Consider the following 25,504-nt stretch of genomic DNA (forward strand, 5'->3'; position numbering starts at 1 on the left):
ATATGAGAGGAAGGACAAATTGGAGCTCTGCAAGTTCAATTGTATCGTATAGGATGCTCTCGTCAAGCACGGATAGCTTCAAGTGTGGTGGGAACAGGTTCCCAGCTCTAGTCGAGCCGACATTTCTCCGCCTCGTCGTCGCGTTCCTGCGCCTGCAGACCAGCAAAATTCAATGGCCATCTCTAGTTGCGCCAGGCCCCACCCTTCGTCCTAAAGTCAAGGTCCCCATCCAAGCAACTTCGCAAAAAGTCAACTTCCGATGTGAGACGCGCCTCGCTGTTGACCACACCTCTCAGCGATTTTCAATGTCTCTTGCACGGTCAGCCAGTGTGCCAGGTGGTCTCACGATCAATACGGGCGCCGCCAATTCCTTGTAAGCCTCCCGCGTCCTCGAACCCTCGGAGCCTTGGCCCCTTTGCCTGTTCCTATGCCGTCTTCCTTTCTTTGTGGAAAGATCTTTCTTGTCCTACGCTTGGCAATAGGTCTGCAGGGTTTGTTGAAGTTTGCCATTGCTGACAAGGGTTCCTCCAGAGGCACATCAACAATCCAGCCATCAGCGCCTACTGGGTTGTTTGGGTCCGGAAGCACGTCTGCTAACCCAGCAACTTCGACGACCGGCGGAATGGCGACCACTGGAAGTATATTTGGAGGCGCACAGCAAAAGACAGGGACTGGCTTGTTTGGTTCCTCGACGACGGCCGCTCAACAACCTAGCACTACCGGAGGATTGTTTGGAGGTGCGGCAAGCAATCAACAGACTCAACAGGCCACCACGACTGGCGGTGGTGGACTGTTTGGCAGCACGGCGACAGGCCAGCAACAGTCTCAGCCAGCCAGCGGAGGCCTTTTCGGCAGTAATCCTACTGCGACGCAACAACAGCAACAACCGCAACAGACAGGTGGCGGCCTTTTTGGCTCTGGAACAGCCAACACTCAGTCTACTACCACCGGAGGTGGCCTCTTCCAACAGTCACAGGCAAACCCGTCAGGGGGTCTATTGTAAGTTATGTCATAACGCTGTTAGTGAGTTATCATGCTTACCAGAATTGTTTCGAAAACGCGTAGCGGCCAATCACAGCCCCAGCAAACTCAAGCAACAAGTCAAGTACCAGCAGTTCAAATCAACTATGATAATCTTCGGCCTCGGACAAGGTTTGATGATCTTGCCAAACCTGTTCAAGACGAAATAGCTCTCATAGACAAAGGAATCCAGCGTGTAATCAAGATGAAGGATGAGATTGGAGAATTCATGCCGCAACACGAGAAGGATATTGAACAACTAGGGCGAGATGTCAAGTTTGTGGAAACAAAGTTCAAGACGGTTCAAGTCGCTCTCAACCAGGACATCCAAACTGTCAAAGTGTTGCAAGACATGACAAAGAAGAGCATAACAGATGCTCAACTCTCATTTAAGGCGACCGACAACCTCAAGCTACCCACGCATTATCATCAGACCGGCCTTTTTGCTGGACCGACGTCGTCCGCAGACTCCAATGGAACCGACGCCGCCTCCGCGCATGCCAACGCGCAGGATCTTATCACGTATTTCAATCGGATTTGCGATGATGTGGAAAAATACAAGAAGAGGCTGGATGAATATCGAGGTGAAATCGAACGGGACATGCCCGGCGTGGAGAATGGGCTCTACGAGCAAATTCGGAGTCTACGGGACCGCAACGCTGCTGTTGGTGGTGCCGTCCAAGATCAGCTTGGACAGGTGCTGTCGGCACTGCGGGAGACGGGAAATGCAATTGTTGCACAGGCAGGGCAGATTGCTGATACCCGCGAGAGGCTTTCAAGATTACAGGCGGGCATCCTCGACAGTGGTGTTTATGCCATAGGAATGGCCGGATGATGCTTGAAGGTATGATCAAGGCTACGGAGATAAATACGGACAGGAGAATAAACTACTCGGCGCGGCGTTGTGCGTGGTGTTATGCCGCCGGCAACTATTGTGGTGGGACAAGATGGCGACTACCAGCGCCTAGGAGGCTTATTTCAACGATGGCGTTCTACGGCCGGCATATACTGCATATACGCGAGTAAGACCAGTCATGCATCTGGGACATTGTGTAAGTTTTGCATTGTATTATGTTGTATCATGCAAAACGGGAGAGGGGACCGCACAGCATTTGGAAGGCACTCGACAATCTGCTAGCATTCCGAAGGCTATCTATCCCAGGTCGGGAGACGAAGATTTTTGGACATGCCGGATCCATATATGGATAATGTCGTTTCAAAGAAGTAACGAATGGAGTCAGCCTGGCCCTCGCCACGTGGAAAAATTAAACAATATACTAACCACTATTCCTAAATTGCGCCGTGATCCTGATGTATGAAGTGTGAAAATGGGTATCCGTCCACCGATAGAAAGCACTGGGAGGCGGCAGAAGACGTAGTGCCAATCTTCTCTCGCCTTTTTAAGAACGCCAAAGTAAAACCACGAGAATCGTAGCATGCTAGTATGTCCCCTCACCGTCGTCTCCTTCACCATAATCATCGCCCATCTCATCGCCGTTGTCAAAATAATGCTCGGCATCATAGTCACCGGCATCTTCATCATCGTACACTTCATCCTCATCATCTTCTTCCAGCCCTTCGTCGTCTTCTGCGTCTATCCCCTCGTCGCCTTCGTCCTCACGCATGGCGTCGAGTTTCTCCAGGATATTCTTGCCGGTGCCGCGCACAGCCTCTGCTTCCTCGTCGACGGCGCCATCTAATGATGGCATTCCAAAGGCCTCTTCGGCGTTGGGCAAGGCGCTGACTTTGCTGAGTTCTAGTCTACGCTTTTTGCGCACGCCGACGCCATCTTCGGGCTCGACGGTGTCTAGCAGCTCTGCGGGAAACATTTCGCGGCACACGGGGCGGGCAGCCCAGTCGGGCAGGGCTCGCTCTTCACGAACAAATTTCTGGGAGTACGTCGGCATCGCAGTGAAGGGGTCAACCGAGGCCTTGTTTTTCACGCCGTACCGAGCGTTCATCTGTGCTTGGCCGTACATCTTTCTTGGCGTGGTCGGGTCGTGGAGGGATGTCCGCTTGGAGGTATAGAGAGGCGATGAGTGTATCTGGTGTCGCAAAAGCAGGAAGTGCTGGACTGCGCTGGCTTCGGCACTGGCTAAGTCTCGTGGCGCTGGGACAGTGTAGGGCTAGAGTATCAAAAGGTTGGTTCGCGACATGATCTTGATTGCTCAGTGTTTTTGTATAAGGGAGCATACCGGAAACAGTTCTGATGGTCTCGCGTCAGGCTCATCGCCAGTATCCCAAGGCACGTTTGGACGTCCTCCGCCTCTCGCCCCTCCTCGGCCACCACGCCCGCCGCCTCGCCCGCCTCTTGACATTATAGTAGCGACAACAAGGGCGCGTTATTTTCTGCGGCGATGAAGCAGTAGGTAGCGGTGATGCGAAAACTATCGGATAGCACGACTGCTTGTTTTCATGTTCTTGAGGGGGGGGGAAATAAACGGTCCGTTACAATTAAACTTGACATGGCAACCCAAAGAAGGAAAAAAAAAAAAAGCTTGGAGTCGCATGCAGTAGACTAGACTGGTGGAGGCGGATTTGGGTCCGACGTCGTGTGCCCCGCCTGCCCAGAGTCAACATTATAGATTCTGTATTCTCTCACCACTTCAAATGTCACGCCTGAGTTCCAGCTTGTGTGTTTGGCTCCTTCATCCAGGTCAAACCAGTGGCTTTCAGATTTCTAAGCTTATTTCCTAAGGGTAGTAGTTTCGCAACTTCCATATTACTAAGAAACTTCGCACATCTGCACCGTCCACCACTTTTCGTTCCGAACCGGGTCCGACACAGATGAGTGCAAGAACAGTGCCAGAGTACAGTATGGACAACATCCCAATATCGGGCCTACAAGAGTTGGAGACTCATCTGCAGCTGTTACTTGGTGACCCTTCTCTGCCATTCAACGTGAAGCTTTTAGACGATGTCGAGCTTCAGCTCACCGGTATGTCTTGATGCCGCCATGGCTCGTGACTGGAGGAGATGAGGCCAACCATGACTGTCTCCCTCTGCTGACTATCTGAATGTTAGAGGACAATATCCCTCCCCTCCTACCAGTCTTGCTGCCTCCCCTGACAGAAATTCTGAAGTCAACGACGCAAGACCCAACACCGTTACTGTCCCTGACAATCAAGCTACTGTCGCCACTATCATTCACTCGGACTCTTACTATTGCCGATCCGCCATCACTACTCACAGCTTTGAGCTCGCCACTGCCAGGGGCTAATTTGCTTGCACTGGCTATTATCCAAAAAGCTGCAAAGTCGCCCTCAGATGCATCTATACTGAGTACGTTGCCTGAGGTTGTCGAAATGCTTGTCAAGTCCTGGCTAGCCAGCACAGATGTAGGGGTCGGTGAGCGTGCAGCTAGAGTGCTCGGTGACCTGCTGGAGACAGACTGCGAGTCTGTTGACAATAATACACATATTGGCAATTCCAGGGCCCAAATTAACGGAGATGAAGTCATTAAGCGCCGCGTTCCAGGCCATGGCAGATTATGGCGCCTAATCCTGTTGAGCCGACCCAACCTAACCCTTATACAACAACTTTGCTCACCCAACTCTACATATCTGGGCCAACCACGTACTACGCACCAGGTTACTATCTCTCAGGGCCGGCTTCTAAGGCTTTTGCCGCGCCTCTGCACTCTAAACATCGGTGCCTTGAGCCATCCTCTATTCCAAGATCTTTTTGTCCTGCCGGAAGAAATCAGTAGCCGAGCGGGTGGTGGACTGCTTCAATGGGCAGCCCTCGGCATGGTGGACAAGTCGGACACGTTGATGCACCTCAGTCTTGTGGACTTTTTTGAAACCTTCCTCAGCGTTATGCGAGTGTCAAGACGCTCTGCGGAAATGGATGCATTTATACGCAAGCTTATGGCGACCGCGCTTGAGTGCGATAGCGAGCTGGAGGGTGCGCTCAAGACTCTCCCAGACAGGACTATTGAAGACGAGGCGGAGCCTCTACGGGCATACATAACAGGGCTACTTAGCTAATACAACGGCCTCATATTCGTCGTATCGGAGCCACAGCAGTTGATTAATTAACGGAAATCATTCTCCCCTCCCCGTAAGATCTCCCACTAGGGGGGGTCACAAGGCCACGGGCCTTGGACAAGTCAGCCCTAAAGCCATCATGCACCGCTCCCCTTGTCCATTATGAGTCCTATTTGCTCTTCACTTAAATGGCGAAGCATCATCTTGTAGATCCTGCCAAGTGTCCCTAGTCGACACAACGCCCTTAGCCAGGCCCTTGCGAGTTGGAGTGTAGGCACCGCATTACACATGCCACGGCTGGCGAACAAACTCCGAATGCTTCTGCTCAGGCACTACTCTCTGTAATTAATTTTCCAACCCGCTAGCGGTTCTCAATAACGTCAAGCGAGAGACCATTTCAGCCTCAAACGCCGCCTTGGCCAGCGTACATTGCGCACTGGACACAGATGAGTCCCGTGTCAAATCATTGTTGACGAGATCTAGGCATCTTTAGAAAGAACCGGGTGCTATAATCCATTGTGATGAAACTTCAACGCCATGTTCGCGCAACTGGCAAGCTGAGTTGAAAATTTGTTGCGTCTATTGTGATCTACTGTGGAGGTACGAGCCCCCTGGAGACCTTTGCGAGACAATTATAGGCACCCAAGTATGCATCCACGGATAACTAGCATACAAAATGGAGGTCATATTTTTTCATCTTCCACCACAACGCCGTGCCGCCGTCATTCTACAAGCATCCGCTGTATCTTACAGCATCTTCATTGCGGATGCATCCTGTCCTGCAGCAACTTCTTCGGCAGAGTCGCCTATCATACTTTCCCTCCTCTTTTCTCCAGCCTTGGTCAGGCCTTCAATACCTAGACCGACCTCGCCCACACGTCTCAAAACGATAAGGAGGGCGCCTCGGAGGTCCTGACTGAGTTCCTTAGTCAGGAGTTCAACAGCTAGAGGGTAGAATTCTGGAATATGAGACTTGAAAGCGTCCTCCGGGAATGTTGCATAACCTTCTAGTACGTCAACGACAACGGGGCGCCATGCCATGATATTCCTGTGCTGTGATTCTTCGGCCAAAGCCGAGTACCCTTGAATGATGTCTTTGCAAAGTGGTACCAAGGCAGCCTCAATATCAGGGCGGCTCTCCAATCTCTCTGGTGCGTTATCGGCGAACATTCTGAATAGAATAGACACGTATGTTGCCGCGGCGCCGCTCTCTTGTTTAAGCAGGTTGGGCGGCTGCTTCATGAAACCTTCTCTCCACAACTTCATGCGAAGCTCTTTATCTTCATTGAAGCGGCGAGCAAATTGGAATGACCGTTTGAGCAAGGCCATCAAACGCAATAGCTCAGTTGACGGAATATGAGCATACACTGTGTCATTGCTGAAGAGTTCGTTGACTGTCTCAATCATCAATAGCTGCAGGACACAGCGTGAGATAATGCGGTTAAAAAATCGACGTCTAGCTGCTGTCACAACCACAGGTTGCTGTTGTAGATTTGATGATGGCCTGAATTCCTCTAACGGCTGGCCGGCAATACCGCCTGGAGTTTCCATATCATCGTCTAGGGGCTTCGGCGACGGTTGGCGGGGGATAGGCTCGCCGTCGGAAACGGCGCCAGAGTCATCATTCGTGCCGTTGATCTTCAGAGATTTCTCATCAACCGAAGGCGTCTCTCCAGTAGGGCTTAGGGTCCCGGAGAAGTCAAACCCATTAGAGGGTAAAGCCAGAGAAGCTGTGGTGCCCATGTTTGTCGCTGTAAACAGCTGATATGCCGTCGTGCGCTCAAAAAGCTCGCAAAAGGCGCCCACTATCTTGGCCCAATGCTCTGGAGTGAACTTGGTGACATTTTTCAGAATGAGTTGCTGTAAGCAGTTGCTTCCGATACGAGATATTGTGTCATTTTCTTGGCAAATGCACAATGCTAGCAACTCCAAGAAGCGGTCAAGCATATATTCCAAGGACTCGAAGTAGTGGGTAAAAAGTGTTATCATGTTCCGAAGGGCCTGAATCATTGTTGTTGAAAGCCAAACTGAAAGCTCTTCATGGTTAAGCACATTCGTCATCTCTGGCCTTGATCTCAAGACCATGAATATTGGATAAAGTTGCTGTCGCCACAGGATATCCCAAAACTCAGGTGTGAAGTCACCGCCATACTTGATAAGAGCAGCAAAGAAGTATTCGAGGGCGTTCGACCGCACTTCCAAATCCTCTCCAGTCATGAGCACATCGTGAAACGCAAACAGCACCGGGAACCAGAAGCCTTCCTCAACTGTTGTGTTCGATAGCGTCCTCTTAGGGCCATCCGACGTCTTGTTCAGCGCGTCGGCATTTGTGTTGCCTTGCATAGACTTGTACTTCTGCGACAATGGGCATTCAGGGGTTTTCAGCATCGCAGGAATGATGGATTTGAGTAGCTCTAACGCAGCGAGACTCTTCTTTTGAAACTTTAAGTTCTTGGAGAACTCGGTGAGACAGACAATTAAGTCAGTAAAGGCGCCTTGCGAAATCACAACGCCAAACTTGGTCTTATAGACCTGATTAACATTTTCATAAGCAAGATTCACAATACTCTCGTGGGGTTCTCTTGCAGCGACTGTGAATACTCCAAACATGGTTCTCCAACCAGATCGGATATTACCTCCCCGCGCTTGGATCATCTGGATAAGGCAGCGTAAAACTAAGTCCTTGACTGTGACATTATGGGAGTTAGCAAGTACGTGCTCAAATGGCTTCAGAAAATCTTTCTGGAACTTGAAGCCTGCCAGTTCCTCAATCTCCATAAATCTCATGGAGAGTTGTCGAAGCGAATCCAAAGCGAAGAAAACAATGTTCATGTTGTTGTGGCATCCAACTTGGTTGAAGTGCTCTCCAAGAACATCCCATATATTACTCCATTCAAATCGAACACGGTTCATGTTGTAATAGCTGATTTCGACGATTTTCTGCAGACTGTAGGTTCTAGGCGATTCGTTGGAACCAGAAACTTTGATCTCGTCCCAGCTCACTTCGGTGAGAGCTTTTGCAAATTGCACCATAGCCTCACCAGAGAGGTTGGCGGTATTCGTGAAAATTCTATCAACACTGCGAATAAAGTCATCCGAACGGCTTTCTAGGGCAATTTCATGAGAGAATCCTCTCGGACCCGTCCCGGATCTTTGCCTTGGTCTCTGTCTTGAATGCGCCGACGATCGTGAGTCTGAAGTGTCAGTCCTTGAGGGTGGTATAAATCGAGCTTGAGAAACATCCGGGATGGTACTTTCGTCAACACCGCCAGTTATGAGTTGCAGTCGATCAAGTTGGCTGATGCACATGAGTATGTCTTTCCATGATTCTCTCAACAGATTCCCTTCGGTCTGGCCAAGATCCAAGATGACCTTGAGGGCCTCGATATTTTTTGCCTGCATATCCTGAGGATTGTTCAGATTCGTGGTATTCCTCAGAGCAGAAATGAAGGCTTCTCTCGGTGTCGACAACTCAAAAAGACACGCAATTCGAGTCGCTAGTTTCATGCCTTCTAAGCAAAGCTTATTCACCTCAATATTATGAGATTTTTGGATTTGGCTGGATAGCGCCGAGAAGAACGACATCCACGTTACATCGAACATTGACCCAACATGTTTGAATGATGTTGCCGGGATAAACCTGGGTTCCGCCTTGGCAGTATTCCGGCGCTGGCTCTTGAAGAGATTCTTGAATAATTGCTCTGAACGCAGAGAAATTTCTTCGGACTGTTGCACGTACGCCTCGCGTTGCAAGTCCCGGCCAACGTTGGAGAAAGCTTGGCCAATACCAGCCGCGAGGCCGCCTGCGGGATTGGCTGTGACCGTACCGGCTACTGCGGCAGCTTCACGCTCGCTTGTGAGTACGATTTCATTATTTGCGATTTCATCGTAAATGCCCAGGAGATACTCGTCGGGTAGATCTGCATTGTCATTTATGCCACGGTTGTTTTTGATGAATTCCTCCTTGCTCATGCGTTTGGCAATTTTGCTGCTGTGCTGATCCGTGTTCAACATTATGACAGAGTAGGCAAGAACATAGGCGGTGTCTGCATTCGCAAAAGCGTTGGGATTCCCCATAACATAGCGTTCGGCAAACTTGAGCATAAATCGGTCGATCTTTTGAGCTTCACCAGGCAGCCGGAACGACTGTAGAAATTGGCGCAGTGCATCGACAAAACGTTTCTTGGTAAAATCCATTGCATCAACGAATGCGTGCATGATGTCAATATTCTCTTGGTCACCTTCTCCCAAGTACTCCCCAATTTGGGCTTTGTCAAGCTTATCCTCCTTTAAGAGGAAATTGGCAATATCCGCAGGGCTGTTACTGTCGATAAATCCATCACGTAATAGAAGTTTGACACCTTTCTTAGGCTTGAAGTTGAACTGCCTGATAGCATTTATCAATGCAGTTTTGCGCGCCTTCTCTTTTTCCAGCTGATCAGGGTCATCGTCCACAACAGGAGTAGAAGGCGGTAGAGGAGTCTCGAGTCGAGACGCGCTATCGCTCAACGTAGGGTCAATGGATGGTCGCAATTCATCAAGGGAGCCTTTGATATCCCCTTCTGGTCGAAGCATATCGCCACCATCAGATCGTACTGAGGCTGACCAGTTAACCAGGGATCTGAGCGTTTCGACCAAAGCTTCGAGTGATAGCCGCTTCATTGCATATTCCTTCGGGTAGTCTGGTTCATTCTCCTGCGGTGGGATGATTTGGGCAACTGTTAACGGGGGTGGTAGAATGCCTTTCAGCTGCCACTCGCTGGCGGGTGGTGTCTTGGCCCTCAACTCTTCATATACCTGTTCGTTGATTGTTGTGATTACCAGGGGTGTTGTGGAGAATTTGGAAAGATCCTCGACCATAGTTTGAAAGATGTTGTCCACAGTCTGGTCACAATCATAGTTGAGATACGTTTCGACTAGAGCTCTGGGGTCTGCACACAGCCGATTGAGTATCGTTACAAAGTAGAGCTTTTGTGACACCGGCGCGTTGCGTCGAGATAGGAGGGCAAGGTAGATTTCGTTAAGAAAGACCTCGATTTCTTTCTGTCTACAGCGTCAGAGAATGGCACAAGGGATTCAGGAATGACCAATGATGGCAGAAAACGTTATTTACCTTGAACGAGGACCTCATGTATTTGAGCATTAACCAAAAAATCTCGGAACAAACATCAAAGATGCGGTCTACAGAACTTGCACCATTGCGGGTGATGCTAAGGCAAAGGTAAAACTTGATGGCTTGCAAGAATGATGTTGGCTCGTTGTTTTTAGAATTCTTTATGGTGCAGAGGGGTGACGTGAACACGGTGATGTTGTTGTTGAGTAAAGTATGAATGAGGTGAAGAGAGATGAGTTTCGATCGCATTGGCTGTCCGCGCAGATCATACAACTGATCAGGGGGGAGAATTTTGGTTGACAAGTTACAGAAAGACCGAAATACGAGGTAGGCATCTCGTATATATACTTCGTCCTCAGCATCTAGATCATCCATATCTTCCTGGGTCGAACCATCGGGCCCTGATGGACTAGAAGTTAACGAGTCATCTTTGTTGGCAGGCTTCAACCTTGTGACCATTGTTGGCCCATCACCGAGCGTAGAATCATCAAAACTCTTCCGATGCTCGAGATCCTTCAATGTCAGCTTGGCACCACCGTTGGACTGTTCTGGAGCATTGGTGTCCGATTGAGGTGCAGGCGACTCCTCGCCATTGAGACCCAGCTGTGTGCTACTTGCCAGATCGTTAGGATCAAATGTGATGTTGCTGGAGCTATGCTTCATGCTGCCTAGGCTCAGTCTAGACTCCTTCATGTGCAGCCTCGTCCTCACACGTTCGAAGACTGTCCCAACCATCTGCGTCAAGGTGCCTTGGGCAACCTGCTGATTTGCAGTGCTTCTTGACAGCAGAAACACATTGTAGACCTGGCGGACGGCTTTGAGAAGACCTGCACCATGCACGACAATTTTGTCATTGAGAACAGCAGCAAGTAGGGACTTGACAATTTGAAGCTGAATCTCAACAGCCGTAGTTTCGCCCTGGAAACAGTCACAAATTGTGTCGATGGCTCGCTCGATCAGGGGGGGTAGTTGCTCGACGGATTCTTTGTTATCGGTATCCGCGACGTCTTCTTTGGTAGGTATTGAGAAATATGAATAGGATATCAGCTTGCCGATGCAATCGAGAGCAGCCGTCGTCAACTGTGAGTTGCTCGACTTTGTGGCTAGTTGCAAAGGAGCAAAGACGATTTCGGGGTCTGGAAGCTGGTCTTGCTCCTTGATGGCATCGAGAGCCTTGTTTGCAGACTCGGCAAGCTGCTTGTTGCGCTGCGCATCTTTGGAGGTAGCAATGGCATCCAAGGAGGACACCACAAACTTGAGAGAGCTCATCGGGGAGCGCGGGCGGAGCCAGCGGCCATCCGAGAGAAGACGGGAGAATGGTTGCCAATGGAGCTATGAATAGCAATTAGTCGTAGTAGAGTCGAGGGGCGGCTTCAATGCCCAGATGACTTTGAGACTGCCAGATGATGTTTGCGATTAGCTGCCCCAAAAGCAGATCCAGGAAACTGTGCAGCAGTTGGATTTTAGCCGATCACACTCGGTGTCGATGTCTGATATGCGACGACTTCGAGGCCCTGACGCGCGCGATGCTCAAATGTGACGGCGTGAGGTAGGAGCCCCGAGGCTAGGCTAGCGGAGTGAATACGGCAGCGTGAGCTTTGAGGCTATAGACGGGTGCCAGGAGGCTGCTCGCGTATATTGACACAAGAGCAATGCCGCACGAGTATAGAGTGGGAGTACTGTAGATGGCGCGGTCGTACTCGAGCAGAGTGTCCCGAAGTATGGACTCATGGACTCAAGTAGCAATACGGAGTGTACCAACGTTAGGTGTTCAGTGGAATTGGGAAAATTGAAAGTGGAGAAGGACCCTCCATGGTCCAGAGTCCGCACATGTCAACTGGTGCCGAAGGTCCTGGGAAGTGCCAACATGGCCGCCGCGCCACAGGCCGAGTACCCACTGGAGTACTCAAGTAAGGAGTCAACTGGTAAACCAGCCACATCGCTGGCTGCACAGCCAATTGACTGCCATGTCAGGAGAACTCCAGCGAGGTCAGTTGAGTAAAAACACTCCCGCTGCAAAATGCCAAAGAGGCATGTGCACTAGAATTTTCCTCTTTCAGGAAAACAATACAGATAGATCTCTTTGCTATTCGGAGCATGAATTGTATGTCGCCAGCGTCCTAAATCCTTTATTGTCTGGCACGATTCTTCTTCTAGGACGAAGTGTTTCAGGGGTTGCGGCGCCGAGCGGATATCGGATTTCGGGATCATGACATGCGCGTACCTAGTAGTTACAGACCTGGGTTGGTACTTAGGTACTTGGTAGTATCTAATAACCCAGCTCCAGGACGTACTCCGTACTTAACTACTTAGTTAAGTAAGCAGTCTGGTCTGTTATAGAGCTAGGTACCTAGGTACCTAGTATTTAGTAGGGAGGCAATAGATGAGCTAGCTGTATATTCTGTCCGGCACAAAAAAGGCTGGTTGAAGGAAACGACAACATCTAGGGCGGGCATAGACGTGTGTGTCCGGTTATCTGTGCTATCCAAGACAGTCCGCTGTGCATCGTCCGTAATAAAACAAAACAAAAAATACCAGGTTCGTCCAACAATCTGCTCTATTGTGTGGATCATGAGATGGGTACCGACCTAGCTACCTACTTAAGCAGGTACCCAGGCGTGTATTCGGACCGGCCAGAAAACCGAATGTCTCAAGTGCTGTCGCCTTTATTCGGAGCAGTAACAGGTGCTGGACTACTCGTCTAGAAAATACCACCTAAGTACATACTAAGTAGATGTAGTAGTCATGTAAGGTATTTGATTTCACCCAAGAAATAAGCATAAGATATGACGGCATCCTATCCTGCCCTCCGATGGCACTGTGCTAAGGGTACTCCGTACTTAAGTACTTATCGTACTTGAGTACTTACTGTCGACAACAGGCAAGACCTGGAGCACCTACATGCTAAGTATAAGTACTTAAGTAGGAAGTAACCAGGTACTTATAGGTAGGCGGGTAGGTACTTGAGCAGGTGCCTCGGTGATTACGCTCGCCTTGGTACCGAGGACGTACCTGCACACTTCGTAAAGTATAGTATCTTTGATATCATGAATCGCTGCCCTGAGCAACTGGTCTGGTCCGTCAAGATTGAATTGACAGGCGTCAACAGGTGTCGGCATGACTTGAGCACCAAGCCCTTCACCCAACCCACTGCAGAAGGGGCCAGGGTGCCACCTCTTTGCCCCTCCCCTGTCCGGCTAGCCCAATCAAGCCGCCGTGCACCGGACCTGTCCATCTGCCTGAAATGCCGTACCATGCCATCCGTTGACTTGTAGCAACCCGCCGTGCGCCGCCCATGGGCCTGCTTGGCTTCCTCCGAAAGCGGCTTAGGCCCCAAAGCTCCAGCAAGCGACGGAGCTCAACGCAAAATTCTGGATGGCCTGCTCCAACCATGAACCCCAAGCATTTCTCCGTCACCTTTCAGAGACGCTCCCCGTCAACAATTCGCGCGCTGCCGCAACTCTCCCACCCTCGGGCCTCTCAAGCCTTTGCCTCTTTTCCAATTCGGCCTCAATCCGCTTCAACCCGACTCTCTTATCTCCCTTCCACCTTCCAGGCCCGAGAGACCGCTCATCCGGTGCTTCCCAGCCTCGCCCCATAGACTCTAAACTCCAAGCCACAAGCAGAGCTATTTTTCTTCCCAAGATGCTCAGCGCCGCCATTCGGAGGCGAATCCTCGCCCCAACTCACAATGCTCTCCGCACCGGCTTCGCCTCTCATATTGTGAGATACTATGCCTCTTTTCCGGACCACCAGGTTGTCAAGATGCCTGCTCTCTCCCCGACTATGCAGGCCGGCAATATTGGTTCTTGGCAGAAGAAGGCTGGCGATTCCGTCGCCCCTGGTGATGTCCTGGTAGAGATTGAGACCGACAAGGCCCAGATGGACTTTGAATTCCAGGAGGAGGGTGTAATTGCCAAGATTCTGAAAGAATCCGGCGAGAAGGACGTCGCGGTCGGCAGCGTAAGTGTCTTGGTTAATGCCAGCATAAAGATGCAACTCTTGGGTTCTTTTCTTGCCCTGTACACGTTGAGTGCTAATGTATGCTACGAATTTAGCCCATTGCCATTCTTGTTGAGGAGGGAACCGATATCTCAGCCTTCGAGAAGTTCACCCTGGAGGATGCCGGTGGTAATGCGCAGCCAGCTCAGCCTAAGCAGGAAGAAAAGTCCGAATCGCAACCCGCTCCGTCGTCAGCCCCCTCGACCTCTGCCGAGCCAGAGCAATACTCATCCGAGGGCAAGCTTGAGACTGCCCTTGACCGTGAGCCCAACGTTGCCCCTGCCGCTAAGCGACTTGCGCGCGAAAATGGTATCGGCCTGGATGGTGTCAAGGGGACTGGAAAGGGCGGGAAGATTACAGAGGAGGATGTAAAAAAGGCTATCAGCAGTCCCGCTGTAGCATCTCCTGCCGCCACATTCGAGGATATTCCTCTGAGTAACATGCGCAAGACCATCGCCAGCCGCCTTCAGGAGTCAGTCCAGAAGAACCCACACTTCTTTGTGACCAGCTCGCTCTCCGTCACCAAACTGCTGAAACTCCGACAGGCATTGAACAGCTCTTCCGAGGGCAAGTACAAGCTCTCTGTCAACGACTTTCTCATCAAGGCTATTGCCGCGGCTAGCAAAAAGGTTCCTGCTGTCAACTCTAGCTGGCGAGAGGGCTCCATTCGCCAGTTCAACACCGTTGACGTGTCCGTTGCTGTTTCCACCCCGACGGGCTTGATCACCCCCATTGTCACTGGCGTAGATGCCCGTGGCCTCGAGTCCATTTCTGGAAAGGTCAAGGAGCTGGCTAAGAAAGCTCGCGACAACAAGCTCAAACCTGAGGAGTACCAGGGCGGTACCATCTCCATCTCCAACATGGGAATGAACGCTGCTGTCGACCACTTTACTGCTGTCATCAACCCCCCTCAAGCTGCTATTCTCGCCGTTGGTACCACCAAGAAGGTTGCCGTGCCCGTGGAGAACGATGATGGCACCACCGGTGTCGAGTGGGATGACCAGATCACCGTCACTGCCAGCTTCGACCACAAGGTCGTTGATGGCGCTGTCGGTGCTGAGTGGATCCGTGAGTTCAAAAAGGTCATTGAGAACCCTCTTGAGCTGCTTCTGTGAGCAGCTAGGCAACAAATGTCAAGCGGAGCGATGAAGCGAACATAGCCGGAGAGTTCGTGGGAAAGCATGCCTTATAGAGTTAGCGAGGATCCAGAATGACAATGGATCGAAGAGAGGTGAAGCATTGGTGAAAATGTAACCATCCTTTGCCCGTGTCAAAAGGACGATGGCAAGACTCCATGCCCGTGTACAATGACCCTTGATTAATACTGTATTTCAGGTAGGGAGACTATTTTCCAGCTTGTACATTGGCTCATTATTCTCTCTCTCCTGTGCTGCAGGAAATCTATCTTATTTTAAATGTATTTTGATCGGTTCGGTTGCGAAATCATGCCGCTGTCAATGGCAAATACTTTTTCTTATTTGCGTGCCAACAACACGGTTGCTTTGGTTATGATGTAATATCTGGGCGCCAATAAACCTCTGCCAGGTCTCCAGCCGTCGCGGTGAGATACGGACAGAAGGCTGCGGCACAGCACAATGAACCTAGGCGACAGACAACGAAAAGCTGGTGTTAGTCTTGATGAACGTAAAAACGTCCAGACTACGACGGCGGCAACCCACCCATACGATGCAGAGGTGAATACAAATTTGTCTCCAAGATATATATACACTTGACTCCCTCTGGAGTCTAGTCGTCTCTTCCCCTCCTCCCCCCAGTGCCATTATTTCAACCCGCAGTAGCCCGTACTTCCCGCCACTACAGGCCATGAACACAGCACCGAACCAAGCCAGGGCAACACCGGACTGAGGCGGCTCAGCCCCAGGACGACAGAAAGGGGCATGATTATTGACATACATATGAAAATGCCCTTGTTGCTGGCGCCGATCCGCCGTGGGATTACGGCGACGGCGCCGCCCGAAAGTGATGCAAAAATCGAACACGACGGTGAGCGTGGATGTCCGGACGACGCTGTCGGGACACAACGGCTCCAAGTGATGATGCAGAGTTTATCTTTCTTTCTTCAAGTTCGATACTATTAAAAAGTTGGAATAATCATGTTTCAGAAGAATGCCCCCGTGCCACAGAATTCTCAGTTCACTGTTGGTGTGTGTTTCTATGCTAGCACAGGCCGGCCACAGCCATCCCGCGACCCCTACCTTTAGAAGAGGGCAATGGCAGCATTGAAACTATCTAGCGATTCCAGACAGCTCGGCATGGAGTTCTGGTGACGTATCCATCCAGCCGTGAATCCAAGAACAAAGCCAACAGCATTGGTGTAAGTGCGGCTTCGGTGAATTCCCCCCTAACCAGCCAATGAGCGCTTCGGAAAGCTCGGGCATTTCGTCATGTCAGCCCGTGTCTCTCTCGCTCTTACACAACGGGTTACGTATGTCGCAGCGTCAGCTTCAGACGTGAAATTTCCTATTTGACGTCGGTTTACTCCTTGCTACCCTTCTGTATTCACCGAACGCAGGGACTCAATACCCCGAGGTTGGATTCCTCGCAGACTCACCGAATCAGATTGGCAGACTTGTGCCACCCAGGAAATGTCGAGCCAAGATCAAGCATCCTCCTCCAACGACGGAGATACTGGTGCGCGGGGTGCACCAGCCGGCATTCCTGAAAAGAAACGGAGACGTCCTCCGCTTGCCTGTGAGCAGTGCAGAAGGCGAAAGATAAAGTGTGACAGGAATTCACCGTGTGGACACTGTACCCGGGCAAGAATTCCCAACTGCACGTACGCTCCCATCTACATCCCAGAGTCCAAGGCGGGGAGGAAAACATCCTCTCAGCTGCCGAGTACCAGGGCTGGTGGTGCAGCACAGAGGCCGGTGCTGCCAGCTCCATCTCCAGACGCAAAACCCACGACAGGAGAAGGGCGCGAAGTTGTAACCGAGTCTCTTGGCCCGTCCAAGGCTTCATCCAGCGGTCCGAGTTCCAATGTCGGCTCAGCTTCTGACTCGTCCAACGTCGATTGGTTGATTGCCAGAGTCCATGAACTCGAAGACAAGCTTGCCAATGTCGTTCACATCACCGAGCCCAGGGGCAATTCCTTCGTCTCAGGAAAAGAGGACTCGGCGGCTCCCCTTGCTGGAGTCATCTCCAAAACAAGATACTTCGGAAACAGCCACTGGATAACTATTACTGATTTGGTATGCCTGCCTTTCTTCTTCTTACTTCTTGGTCACTGTAGATACTTCTGGCTAACGTCGAATGAACAGCTCCCAACAGAATTCGCCATACTCGGGCGTGCTGAAGCAGACAAGGCTGATGTATACCACACGCTAGTTAAATGCAAAACCCTAGGTCGCAAAATTAAGAAGAATCGCCAGCGGCCTCTGTCTTCTGAGAAACTTGGGGATACAATTCCGCTAAAAGAACTCGCCGATCAACTGATAGAGAATTACCTGCGCACTTTTGAAGGTGTCTTGCGCATTCTTCATGTGCCAACCTTCCGCCTCGAATATGAGAAATATTGGCAGAACCCTGGTGCCGCCAATATGTGTTTCGTGATGCAAATGCAACTCTGTTTGGCTCTCGGTGCCACTATATACGATGAAATATTTTCCATGAGGGCCATGGCGATGCATTGGGTCTACGAGGCCCAGCTATGGCTGATGCTCCCGGCGGAGAAGAGCAAAATGACGATTCCCGGTATACAAAACCTATGTCTCTTAGTACTGGCCAAGTCCTGCTGTGGCGTCGGCCAGGACCTCACTTGGATAACGATGGGCAGTCTTGTAAGAATGGCCATGTACATGGGTCTTCATCGAGACCCAAAACATCTGGGGAAGATGACTGTTTACAGAGCCGAGATTCGCCGGCGCCTATGGGCCACGGTTTTGGAGCTGAACTTGCAGTGTGCGTTCGAGGCTGGTGGTTCTCCGTTGCTTCATACCACAGACTATGATACTGAACCCCCTGCCAACTTGAACGATGACCAGCTGGTCGATGAAAACGATGGCGAGATACCTGTAGGACCATCGTCTGACACACCGACCGAGACGTCTGTCCAGCTTGCCATCCTCAAGTCGCTCCCGCTGCGGCTCAATCTTCTCAGGCTTGTCAACGACTTTCGCGCATCACGCCCATATGATGAAATACTGCGATTAAACTCGGAGCTGACAAAGGCCTGTCGAGAGCTGTCACACAAGCTATCCTGTCTGCAGACGAAAGATGCCGGCTCAAGAGGTTCGACAATCAACTACTTCCACGTCTCGGTGGCGGAACTCTTCCTGTATCGGTTTTTCCACGCACTTCATCTAACCGCCATCGCAAAGTCCTTCAACGATCATAGATTTTATTTTTCCCGAAGAATGTGCCTGGACAGCGCACTCAAACTTCTCAGCCTCTGGGGTTTGTCGGGCAAGCCGTTGAACACACAGGCCGAGGGTCAAATGGACTTTGTGCGAATCGTGGACAATGCCTCTGGGCTTTTCCGTTACATCAATGTGCAGTCGTTATTCTTCGTCGCTGTAGAGCTCATTCATCAGAAACAGGGCCATTCGGTCAGCCTCGGGTATCTTCCTTCCATTGGCGACTCCGACCTGCGAGCCTGTTTGGAGTCTGCAAAGTCCTGGTCTTTGGAGCGGGTTCGGGCGGGGGAGACCAACGGCAAGGGCCACTGCTTTCTAGCAGCGTGCCTGGGCCATATTGATGCTCTCACCTCAGGCCTGTCTCAGGAAGAGGTGGACACGGCGATTCTGCGAGGGGCGACGGAATCAGCAAACAGCTGCTTGGTAGCTCTCTCCGAGGTGGCCAAGAGAGAGGGAGTGCCGTCCGAGGAGTCGACGCCCGAACCGACGGAAATGGATGGCGTCACCAACATGCCACTCGAGTGGATGGGTGATTGGGCGTGGGATGACATGAGCGGCATATCATGGGAACCATGGTCCCAGAACACGTTTGGCGGCGGGATGGAGCAGAGTCTTCCTGGGCACTTTTAGCTTTAACGAGTGCAGTTAATTGCCAGGGACGAGCTACCTCAGGTATATTGAACAACGCAAGAATGGGGATGGCGGCGCAATTGGCAGGCGATGCTCCGCTTGCCACCCGCGTCTTGTATTAGTATTATCATGATCAGTACTACTAGGAGTAGTAGTAGTATGATATAGAAGTATTCCCTGCATTTGCAGGTGAAGGAGTTTTGCTGTCAAGTTTTCAACCATGGGCAGGGCAAAAAGGGCTCTCAACGCAACTCACTGTAGCAACAATACAACATTTCACTGCTATAATAGAAGCGCTTGACATCGGCTATCAAAGTGTTGTTTACCAATCTGGCGTCTTGCATATGGCACAGGTTACCATTGCATCGGCATTGCATTGCCGCCTGTTCCGGCCCATCTTTTCATTCGTGTCGCTCCCGCATCCCCTGCATGGAAGGCAAAAGGGTCGTCGATCAATATACGAAGCTAGACAAATTGGTATGAGCCCGCGGTTTCCTCAGAACGCAGAAACTGGTAGTGCATGCCGTGCCTTCCCAGATGCAAAATAATACCAGTTCCTTGTTGTCGTGAACGACGGACCGTATGCAAGGAACACGGTTTGATTCCCACCAGACCAGACCTGATAGAATTCGAGAAACGCAGGCTGTCCAGACTAGGCCGGCCCTCTCCAGAGCATTCTTTTGGCCCCGCGGCCCAACAGGATATAGACAAGACACTCTGCAATATAGCAACAAGCGCACTCCGCGCTCTGCCCACAATGACCCGCATCACCACAGTCGTCCTGGCCATATTGGCTCTTACCACCGACGCTCGCCGGCCTACCGCGGCGAAAACGGGATGCACGTTGACTACGACGACGACATTTCTTCGCCAGACAGCATGGCCGCACTGGCCCCAGTGCTCGTTTGACGGCACGGAGCGCATCTACAGCTCCACAGTCACAATGAATACAGCCGTCGACTGCCACGGATGCTCTCACATCCGGGTTATCTCTAAGCCCAAGGCGCGCTGTCCTGTGAAAATCCAGGCGATCAAGACGGAAAGCACACCTTATACGGTTCACAGGACGATTTGCGCTGAATCTACAACACACTAGGCCATGTCAAGCCTAGAAGGATCATAGGAGGCACGGGGAAGGGGAAGGCGATGGACAAGTATCTGCAATCACGCCGTGATTTCACGACGGGATAGACTAAGCGAGCCATGGCCACAAGGGGGTAGAAGATGGACTCGAAGAAACAGGGTATAATCAGGTGTATTCCTATAGTTTATGAAAAAGGATGCGTTTGCTCCTCCATTTTGTTCCCTCCATTTTCCCTCTTCGTTAATACAAATAAAAAAGGGAGAGAAGTTTCATCTATTTGGCATTTCATGCCTAGTCCCTAGTCCTCTCGTCCTTGAAAACGCCGCCTCTCACCGAAATGTGCCATCTATGCGTTCTGAACCTGGACCTGACCATCCGGCATACCAAAGTAGGCGGCCACGGGTTTTTGTGCCTGCAATTCCTTGCCGAGCCCAGCGGCCTGGTTGCCGTTGAAGCCGTGGAAGAGGCCAATCTCGACGATACCGGGGATCTTGAGCAGTTCGTCGGCCAGCGTCTGAATCTCCCAGGAGCCATTTTCCCCCTTTCCATTCTCCGTAGATGACAGATCCTTGGGGAGTAACAAGGGTGAGAAGGGCGCGTCGATGATCCACATGCCATTGTCTGTGACACACTCGCCAGCCTTGCTGGGAAGGCCTGACCGGACCGCAGGGTTAGGGGAGCCCATGGCACGCAGGCGGGTGAGAACATCGGGCGCGGCAAGTGGAAGAACCTCGAGGGGGATAGTCTTCCACTTGGTGCAAAGCCGTGGTGACTGCTTTCGAGAGTCTGATAGATACGGTAAGAAATTTGGAAGGAAACGGGGGGTAGTAAGGTGTCGTGGAGCAGGTTGCACTCACCAGCAACAGCTACAAACCTCTTGGCAGCAGTGGCAACGAGCTTCTCCTGGAACAGGCATGCGCCGCCTCCCTTGATCAAGTTCAGATCTTCGTCGACTTCGTCTGCGCCGTCAAAGGCGACGTCCAGAGCCACGGGGGCGCCATTGACGAGAGGCCGCTCATCGACGTAGCACAGCTTCAGGCCGGCCTTCTTGATCAGACCCTTTGACTGGCTGCCAGTAGGCACAAAGGTCATACCAGAGTAGAATGCCGGGCCCTTGCTCACGATGGCATCGACCACGTAGACGACGGTGCTGCCGGAGCCGATGCCGACGAACTTGTAGGTGGGGAGGAGGTGGTCCTCGACGGCGCGGTAGGCGGCGAGCTTCTTGGAAGACTCGACAAGATCGGCGGTTGAAGACATGGCTGCTCTTGTGGCATAAAAGGGATTGCCAGTTATAGGTTGCGGCAGAGAAGCTGGCGGGGAGAAGGCGGTTGAAGCTCGAGCTTGACGTGATGGCGGGGCACGAGGACACTCGGTCAGGTTTGTCAGGGTCCTGTCAGCAAAGCTCGTCTTGGTTGTCGATGTTCTTCTACGCCAGGCTATGACTGATGCGGCTACTGCGGTATGTGTAATCAATTGGCGAAACTGCGTCCCTGGCGATGCAGAAAATGTGCAGAGACTAGATGTTGCCATGTGTTTGATCAGTCGCAGTCGCAGTCGCATCGAGGCGCTCGACGTGGTGGGCAAGCCAGTGGTTTTGCATGTGGAGACGGCATCGTCACTTGTGGGCATTGATTCGGTCGAAGCGCTCGAGGCATTGGTTTTGTAAAGTCGGCCACATAACTAAAGCTCAGTTGCGTCCTTGCTACGGCAGTGTCTGAGGGTCTGGTTAAGAAGCGTTTTGTCTTTTCACGCTCGGCCGCCGCCAATTCGATACATGGCAGCAAGATGAGAGGTTGCCCATTGATTGTCTGACGACGTCACTCGCAGCCCAGATTCCCCACCAGCCAGCCGCTCCATCGGAGTCTGGGTCGCTGGGCTTGTGTGCCTTTGTGCATTTGTGCATCCAGTGCACATTTCACATGCGCGCGGCCAACTCTTATGCCAAAAACCAACCACAGCCAACAGGCGCGCAGCTTGTCCATGTTAAGACGGGAATTTTTTACTTGGTCCATGATTGTATTATCCTCTATCCAGAATACCGACTATGACGAACCAATGGATCTCTTGTTTGTCATAAAAGGTGTGCAAGAAAAAAAGCCTACTCTTATGCACCACCGCTTTGTTCATAGTTCATACATACAACTACACCAGACAACCCTATGATATGCAGCTTCATCCCAATTCGGATCTGACATCTCTCCCGACTTCCGGTGGCCCCATTGCTTCGTCGCCCTGCTGCATCGCTGCATCTGTCTGGCATCCTACGGAGTACATAACTACTACATATATAGCTATGTATGTACAATATTATTTCGCCCTGTCTCACGCGCGGATACGGCAGCCGCTGCGGAGCATCTTGGTCCGAGATGAGCTGACGGCATGACAGGATAACTTCAGTAGCCGAGAAGAAAAGCCTAGTAAGCTTCCGCCCGGTCTTATAGTTGCGAATAAGGTTGGGCATGGTCGAAAAAAAAAATACCCCCTTGGCGCTACGTGGGCACATGCGTGCCGTCTTCCGTTCTGGCTGCAGATTTCGCCTCTCACGATGCCGTTCTAGGTTTCCTAGGCACCAACTTTGCCCGTTTAGACTCCAGTGCTAGCTCCCGTGGCGAGACTGGCTGCATGTACTGCTGCAGCCAAATCTAGAGTCGTCTTCGTCTTGCCCCCAAGTCCATTGCAGTCCGCGCAAAGCCGAAACACTTAGCCTTGAGCTATAATGCACATCCAAGGTTTCCTCCCGATGGTTTCCACCTACAGGTAGACCTACCTCTCTCTCTATTCCTCTGCTGCAAAATTCTATATAAACGCCAGCAGCTCGCCCTCATCAAGTCTGGCAAACAGTCCTTTCTTCACTCTCCAGATTCACTATACATCTTCAGCACCATATATCTTCATATACATTGACATCTCATCATCTCCCTCTTCGCAAAAGAAACAGTCGATATGCGCACTCCTCAGCTTCTTGCACTGGCCGTGGCATTGGCCACTTCCACCATGGCCAACCCGGTTCCTGAGATGGGCAACGATCCCGCAGCCCGAGGCGCCCTGAACAACCCAGCTGCCCCTGATGAATCTGGGTGCACCGCAACCCAACGCGTGGCTCCTCATTGGACATTCGGTCCTACTTCAACCGTTTGGACCTCTACTGCCACTTCCACAGAGAGTGTTGACTGTGGCGGCTGCAACGAGGTCGAGGCATCTACCTTTTTTTTGGGAATGGGTCCCGTCGTCTCCTTCACCACGACCATTACCGCGGAAACAGCAAGCACCACTACCGTGTTCGCGTGCGCAACGTCCGCTGCAGGTCAATAAAACGTCATCACCAAGGGGCCGGAAGCCACTACTGCCCCATAAGCTATTGAAGCTTTGCCGGAACGAAGGAGTGAGTTGGTGACGATGGATGGCATGGTATCACTTGGTGGGTGGTATGGTTACCAAAAACAAAAGTCCAAGGAGCACACATTCATAGTTTTATCCAACAGACTATGTATTGAATAAAATTTTTTATGTTTTTTTTAACCTTTGCTTTATATACCCGTTCCGCCGCAACAAGTGACCAAGCCTTTAGCAATGGTACACACGCCCAGTATTTCTTCTTTTCTTCCCCCTTTTACATGCCCTCACCATCATGGCCACGAGGCGACGAACTCTTTGCCAGCAAATTCCTCGTAACGTCCAATCGCCAAATCGAAGGCCCGTAGTCGTCGTCCCCCCGCCGATGCGTTTCAACCATGGTCTTGATATTGCCCTTTATCTCCTTGTTCGACGTCAGCGTGACATTGCCACTGGCCCATCCATACATGAAGATGGAGAGCTTGCTGCTCTTGAAGCCGCTGTGGCGAGCGACGTCAATGGCCATTGCCGGGAGCCGCGAGCTGCTAGCTGCTTGCTCGATTTCAGGCCAAGTCCAGCATTCATCGACAACTTTTATGGGGATCTGGACTGTACTTGGCAGAGCGTGTGCGGAAAGCTCCTCGAACCGCGACCGAAGAGCAGCCTCTGACTGGTCTCTATAAAATTGGGCAAATGGGACGAGAAGGTTTCCCCTTTCTTTCTCCGAGCTTGTCCCCACGGTGGCGAGGACGTCGTGAAAATGCTCGGCGGCTTCTCTCGTACAAACTAGCGTCCTGTTCTCAATAATTGGGTACAGTGCTTTCACCATGGCGCCATCATGTTCCATCTCTTCTTCTATCTGCGCTCTTGTTGTTTCCTCTTGCCACGGTTTAGGTTCCAGGCGGAAATGTGTAATGTCCGAAATCAAATCAATCAAAATCGTGTGGTCCATGTTCAACGTATCTGTGAGCCCGTCAAACTCATGGCCCAGTAGATTCCTGATGGCAACATCAAGTTCAGGGGGTGGTGTTTTTAAGAATTCGCCGTCTCGGCCCTCGACGATAATTTCAACCCCGGGGTCGATCCGACCAAGTTGTTCAAAAAGCACATTGATGTCGTTGTTCTCTTTGCCAATATTGGGCATGACTATCTTGAGCCGTGGGATCCTGTACTCGTGGCGGTTTATTCTCGCCGCCGCGACGAGTCGCTTGACTTGTTTCGCGAGCATGACGTCCTCCCATTCCTGCTCGTCGACGGCATCCCCAACATTGTGCTCACCCCATCCCCATCCACTATCTGTCATTTGTCTCGCCAGTCGATCTGGCTGAAGTGTGTGAACGACAAGCCACTCCGCACCGCCTTGGACAACATGTGCCTCAACTTTGGCCTGTGCCTTGATGGTCCGATGTGCTGCTTCTTTCTCGCGCCCAGTCAAACACATCTTTTCCACTTCTCTTTTCCGCATGTCCCTGTCAGATCCCTGAAAAGCTTGGTTGATGGAAACAAGGGAGCGGCATCTTTTCAGCACGCTCCAGTGTAGTGAACCATGGGAAATGTTGACAGCGCAGATTTCCAGCTTTCTCCCAAGCTGTCGAAGCGCGTCGTCTGGAAGCTGGGAATGCAGCGAGTTTTGAACCATGTCCTCCAGAATTGCTTGGTTCTTTCTCAGCTGGCGCAAAAATGTGGGCAATCCTGAAGATGACGGCCTTTTGGAACGGGCGTTGAGCGTCTTGCCGAACTCTTCGATTTCGGGGATGTAGCCATGAGACGCTGACAAGGTCGCCGTTGCCACCTCGAGCAGGCGGCTTTTCAGCTCTGTACTAGCATTGCTGGCATTCTCGGCGCTCTGGATTCCATCGCGGGACGCCAATCTTTCTTTGCTATTAGCTGTCATGGCTTGGTTCCGTGGTTGACTGTCGTCTTCGGGCCGAGGTTCTTTGCGACGGTGCACAAA

The 25,504-nt window shown here is 51.4% G+C and overlaps 10 protein-coding genes across 10 annotated transcripts; 6 read left to right on the plus strand and 4 right to left on the minus strand.

Moving 5' to 3' along the window:
- Positions 1 to 53: 53 nt before the first annotated feature.
- On the plus strand, positions 54 to 1,855 carry MAA_02746 (nucleoporin NUP49/NSP49; the record flags this gene model as incomplete). The annotated part of the gene is made up of 3 exons (XM_007820744.2): positions 54 to 261; positions 297 to 999; positions 1,045 to 1,855. The coding sequence occupies 3 exons, from the start codon at positions 54 to 56 to the stop codon at positions 1,853 to 1,855; spliced, it is 1,722 nt and encodes a 573-aa protein (XP_007818935.2).
- A 604-nt stretch (positions 1,856 to 2,459) lies between these two features.
- Positions 2,460 to 3,338, minus strand: MAA_02747 (uncharacterized protein; the record flags this gene model as incomplete). The annotated part of the gene is made up of 2 exons (XM_007820745.1): positions 2,460 to 3,146; positions 3,216 to 3,338. 2 exons carry the CDS (start codon positions 3,336 to 3,338, stop codon positions 2,460 to 2,462), a joined length of 810 nt encoding a protein of 269 aa, XP_007818936.1.
- A 499-nt stretch (positions 3,339 to 3,837) lies between these two features.
- MAA_02748 (uncharacterized protein) lies at positions 3,838 to 5,009 on the plus strand (the record flags this gene model as incomplete). The annotated part of the gene is made up of 2 exons (XM_007820746.1): positions 3,838 to 3,958; positions 4,045 to 5,009. The coding sequence occupies 2 exons, from the start codon at positions 3,838 to 3,840 to the stop codon at positions 5,007 to 5,009; spliced, it is 1,086 nt and encodes a 361-aa protein (XP_007818937.1).
- Positions 5,010 to 5,756: 747 nt separating this feature from the next.
- MAA_02749 (guanine nucleotide exchange factor for ADP ribosylation factor) lies at positions 5,757 to 11,391 on the minus strand (the record flags this gene model as incomplete). Its single annotated transcript, XM_007820747.1, has 2 exons — positions 5,757 to 10,052; positions 10,123 to 11,391. 2 exons carry the CDS (start codon positions 11,389 to 11,391, stop codon positions 5,757 to 5,759), a joined length of 5,565 nt encoding a protein of 1,854 aa, XP_007818938.1.
- A 2,376-nt stretch (positions 11,392 to 13,767) lies between these two features.
- MAA_02750 (pyruvate dehydrogenase complex, dihydrolipoamide acetyltransferase component) lies at positions 13,768 to 15,239 on the plus strand (the record flags this gene model as incomplete). Its single annotated transcript, XM_007820748.1, has 2 exons — positions 13,768 to 14,085; positions 14,181 to 15,239. 2 exons carry the CDS (start codon positions 13,768 to 13,770, stop codon positions 15,237 to 15,239), a joined length of 1,377 nt encoding a protein of 458 aa, XP_007818939.1.
- A 1,491-nt stretch (positions 15,240 to 16,730) lies between these two features.
- On the plus strand, positions 16,731 to 19,130 carry MAA_02751 (DNA binding domain-containing protein; the record flags this gene model as incomplete). Its single annotated transcript, XM_007820749.2, has 2 exons — positions 16,731 to 17,336; positions 17,406 to 19,130. 2 exons carry the CDS (start codon positions 16,731 to 16,733, stop codon positions 19,128 to 19,130), a joined length of 2,331 nt encoding a protein of 776 aa, XP_007818940.2.
- A 757-nt stretch (positions 19,131 to 19,887) lies between these two features.
- On the plus strand, positions 19,888 to 20,226 carry MAA_02752 (uncharacterized protein; the record flags this gene model as incomplete). The annotated part of the gene is made up of 1 exon (XM_007820750.1): positions 19,888 to 20,226. One exon carries the CDS (start codon positions 19,888 to 19,890, stop codon positions 20,224 to 20,226), a length of 339 nt encoding a protein of 112 aa, XP_007818941.1.
- Positions 20,227 to 20,560: 334 nt separating this feature from the next.
- On the minus strand, positions 20,561 to 21,474 carry MAA_02753 (ribose-5-phosphate isomerase; the record flags this gene model as incomplete). Its single annotated transcript, XM_007820751.1, has 2 exons — positions 20,561 to 21,000; positions 21,072 to 21,474. The coding sequence occupies 2 exons, from the start codon at positions 21,472 to 21,474 to the stop codon at positions 20,561 to 20,563; spliced, it is 843 nt and encodes a 280-aa protein (XP_007818942.1).
- A 1,686-nt stretch (positions 21,475 to 23,160) lies between these two features.
- On the plus strand, positions 23,161 to 23,529 carry MAA_02754 (uncharacterized protein; the record flags this gene model as incomplete). Its single annotated transcript, XM_007820752.1, has 1 exon — positions 23,161 to 23,529. One exon carries the CDS (start codon positions 23,161 to 23,163, stop codon positions 23,527 to 23,529), a length of 369 nt encoding a protein of 122 aa, XP_007818943.1.
- Positions 23,530 to 23,827: 298 nt separating this feature from the next.
- Positions 23,828 to 25,444, minus strand: MAA_02755 (uncharacterized protein; the record flags this gene model as incomplete). The annotated part of the gene is made up of 1 exon (XM_007820753.1): positions 23,828 to 25,444. The coding sequence occupies one exon, from the start codon at positions 25,442 to 25,444 to the stop codon at positions 23,828 to 23,830; it is 1,617 nt and encodes a 538-aa protein (XP_007818944.1).
- Between the last annotated feature and the right edge of the window lie 60 nt (positions 25,445 to 25,504).

The sequence above is a fragment of the Metarhizium robertsii genome (genome assembly GCF_000187425.2).
Source record: "Metarhizium robertsii ARSEF 23 chromosome Unknown MAA_Scf_4, whole genome shotgun sequence".
Classification (NCBI taxonomy): domain Eukaryota; kingdom Fungi; phylum Ascomycota; class Sordariomycetes; order Hypocreales; family Clavicipitaceae; genus Metarhizium; species Metarhizium robertsii.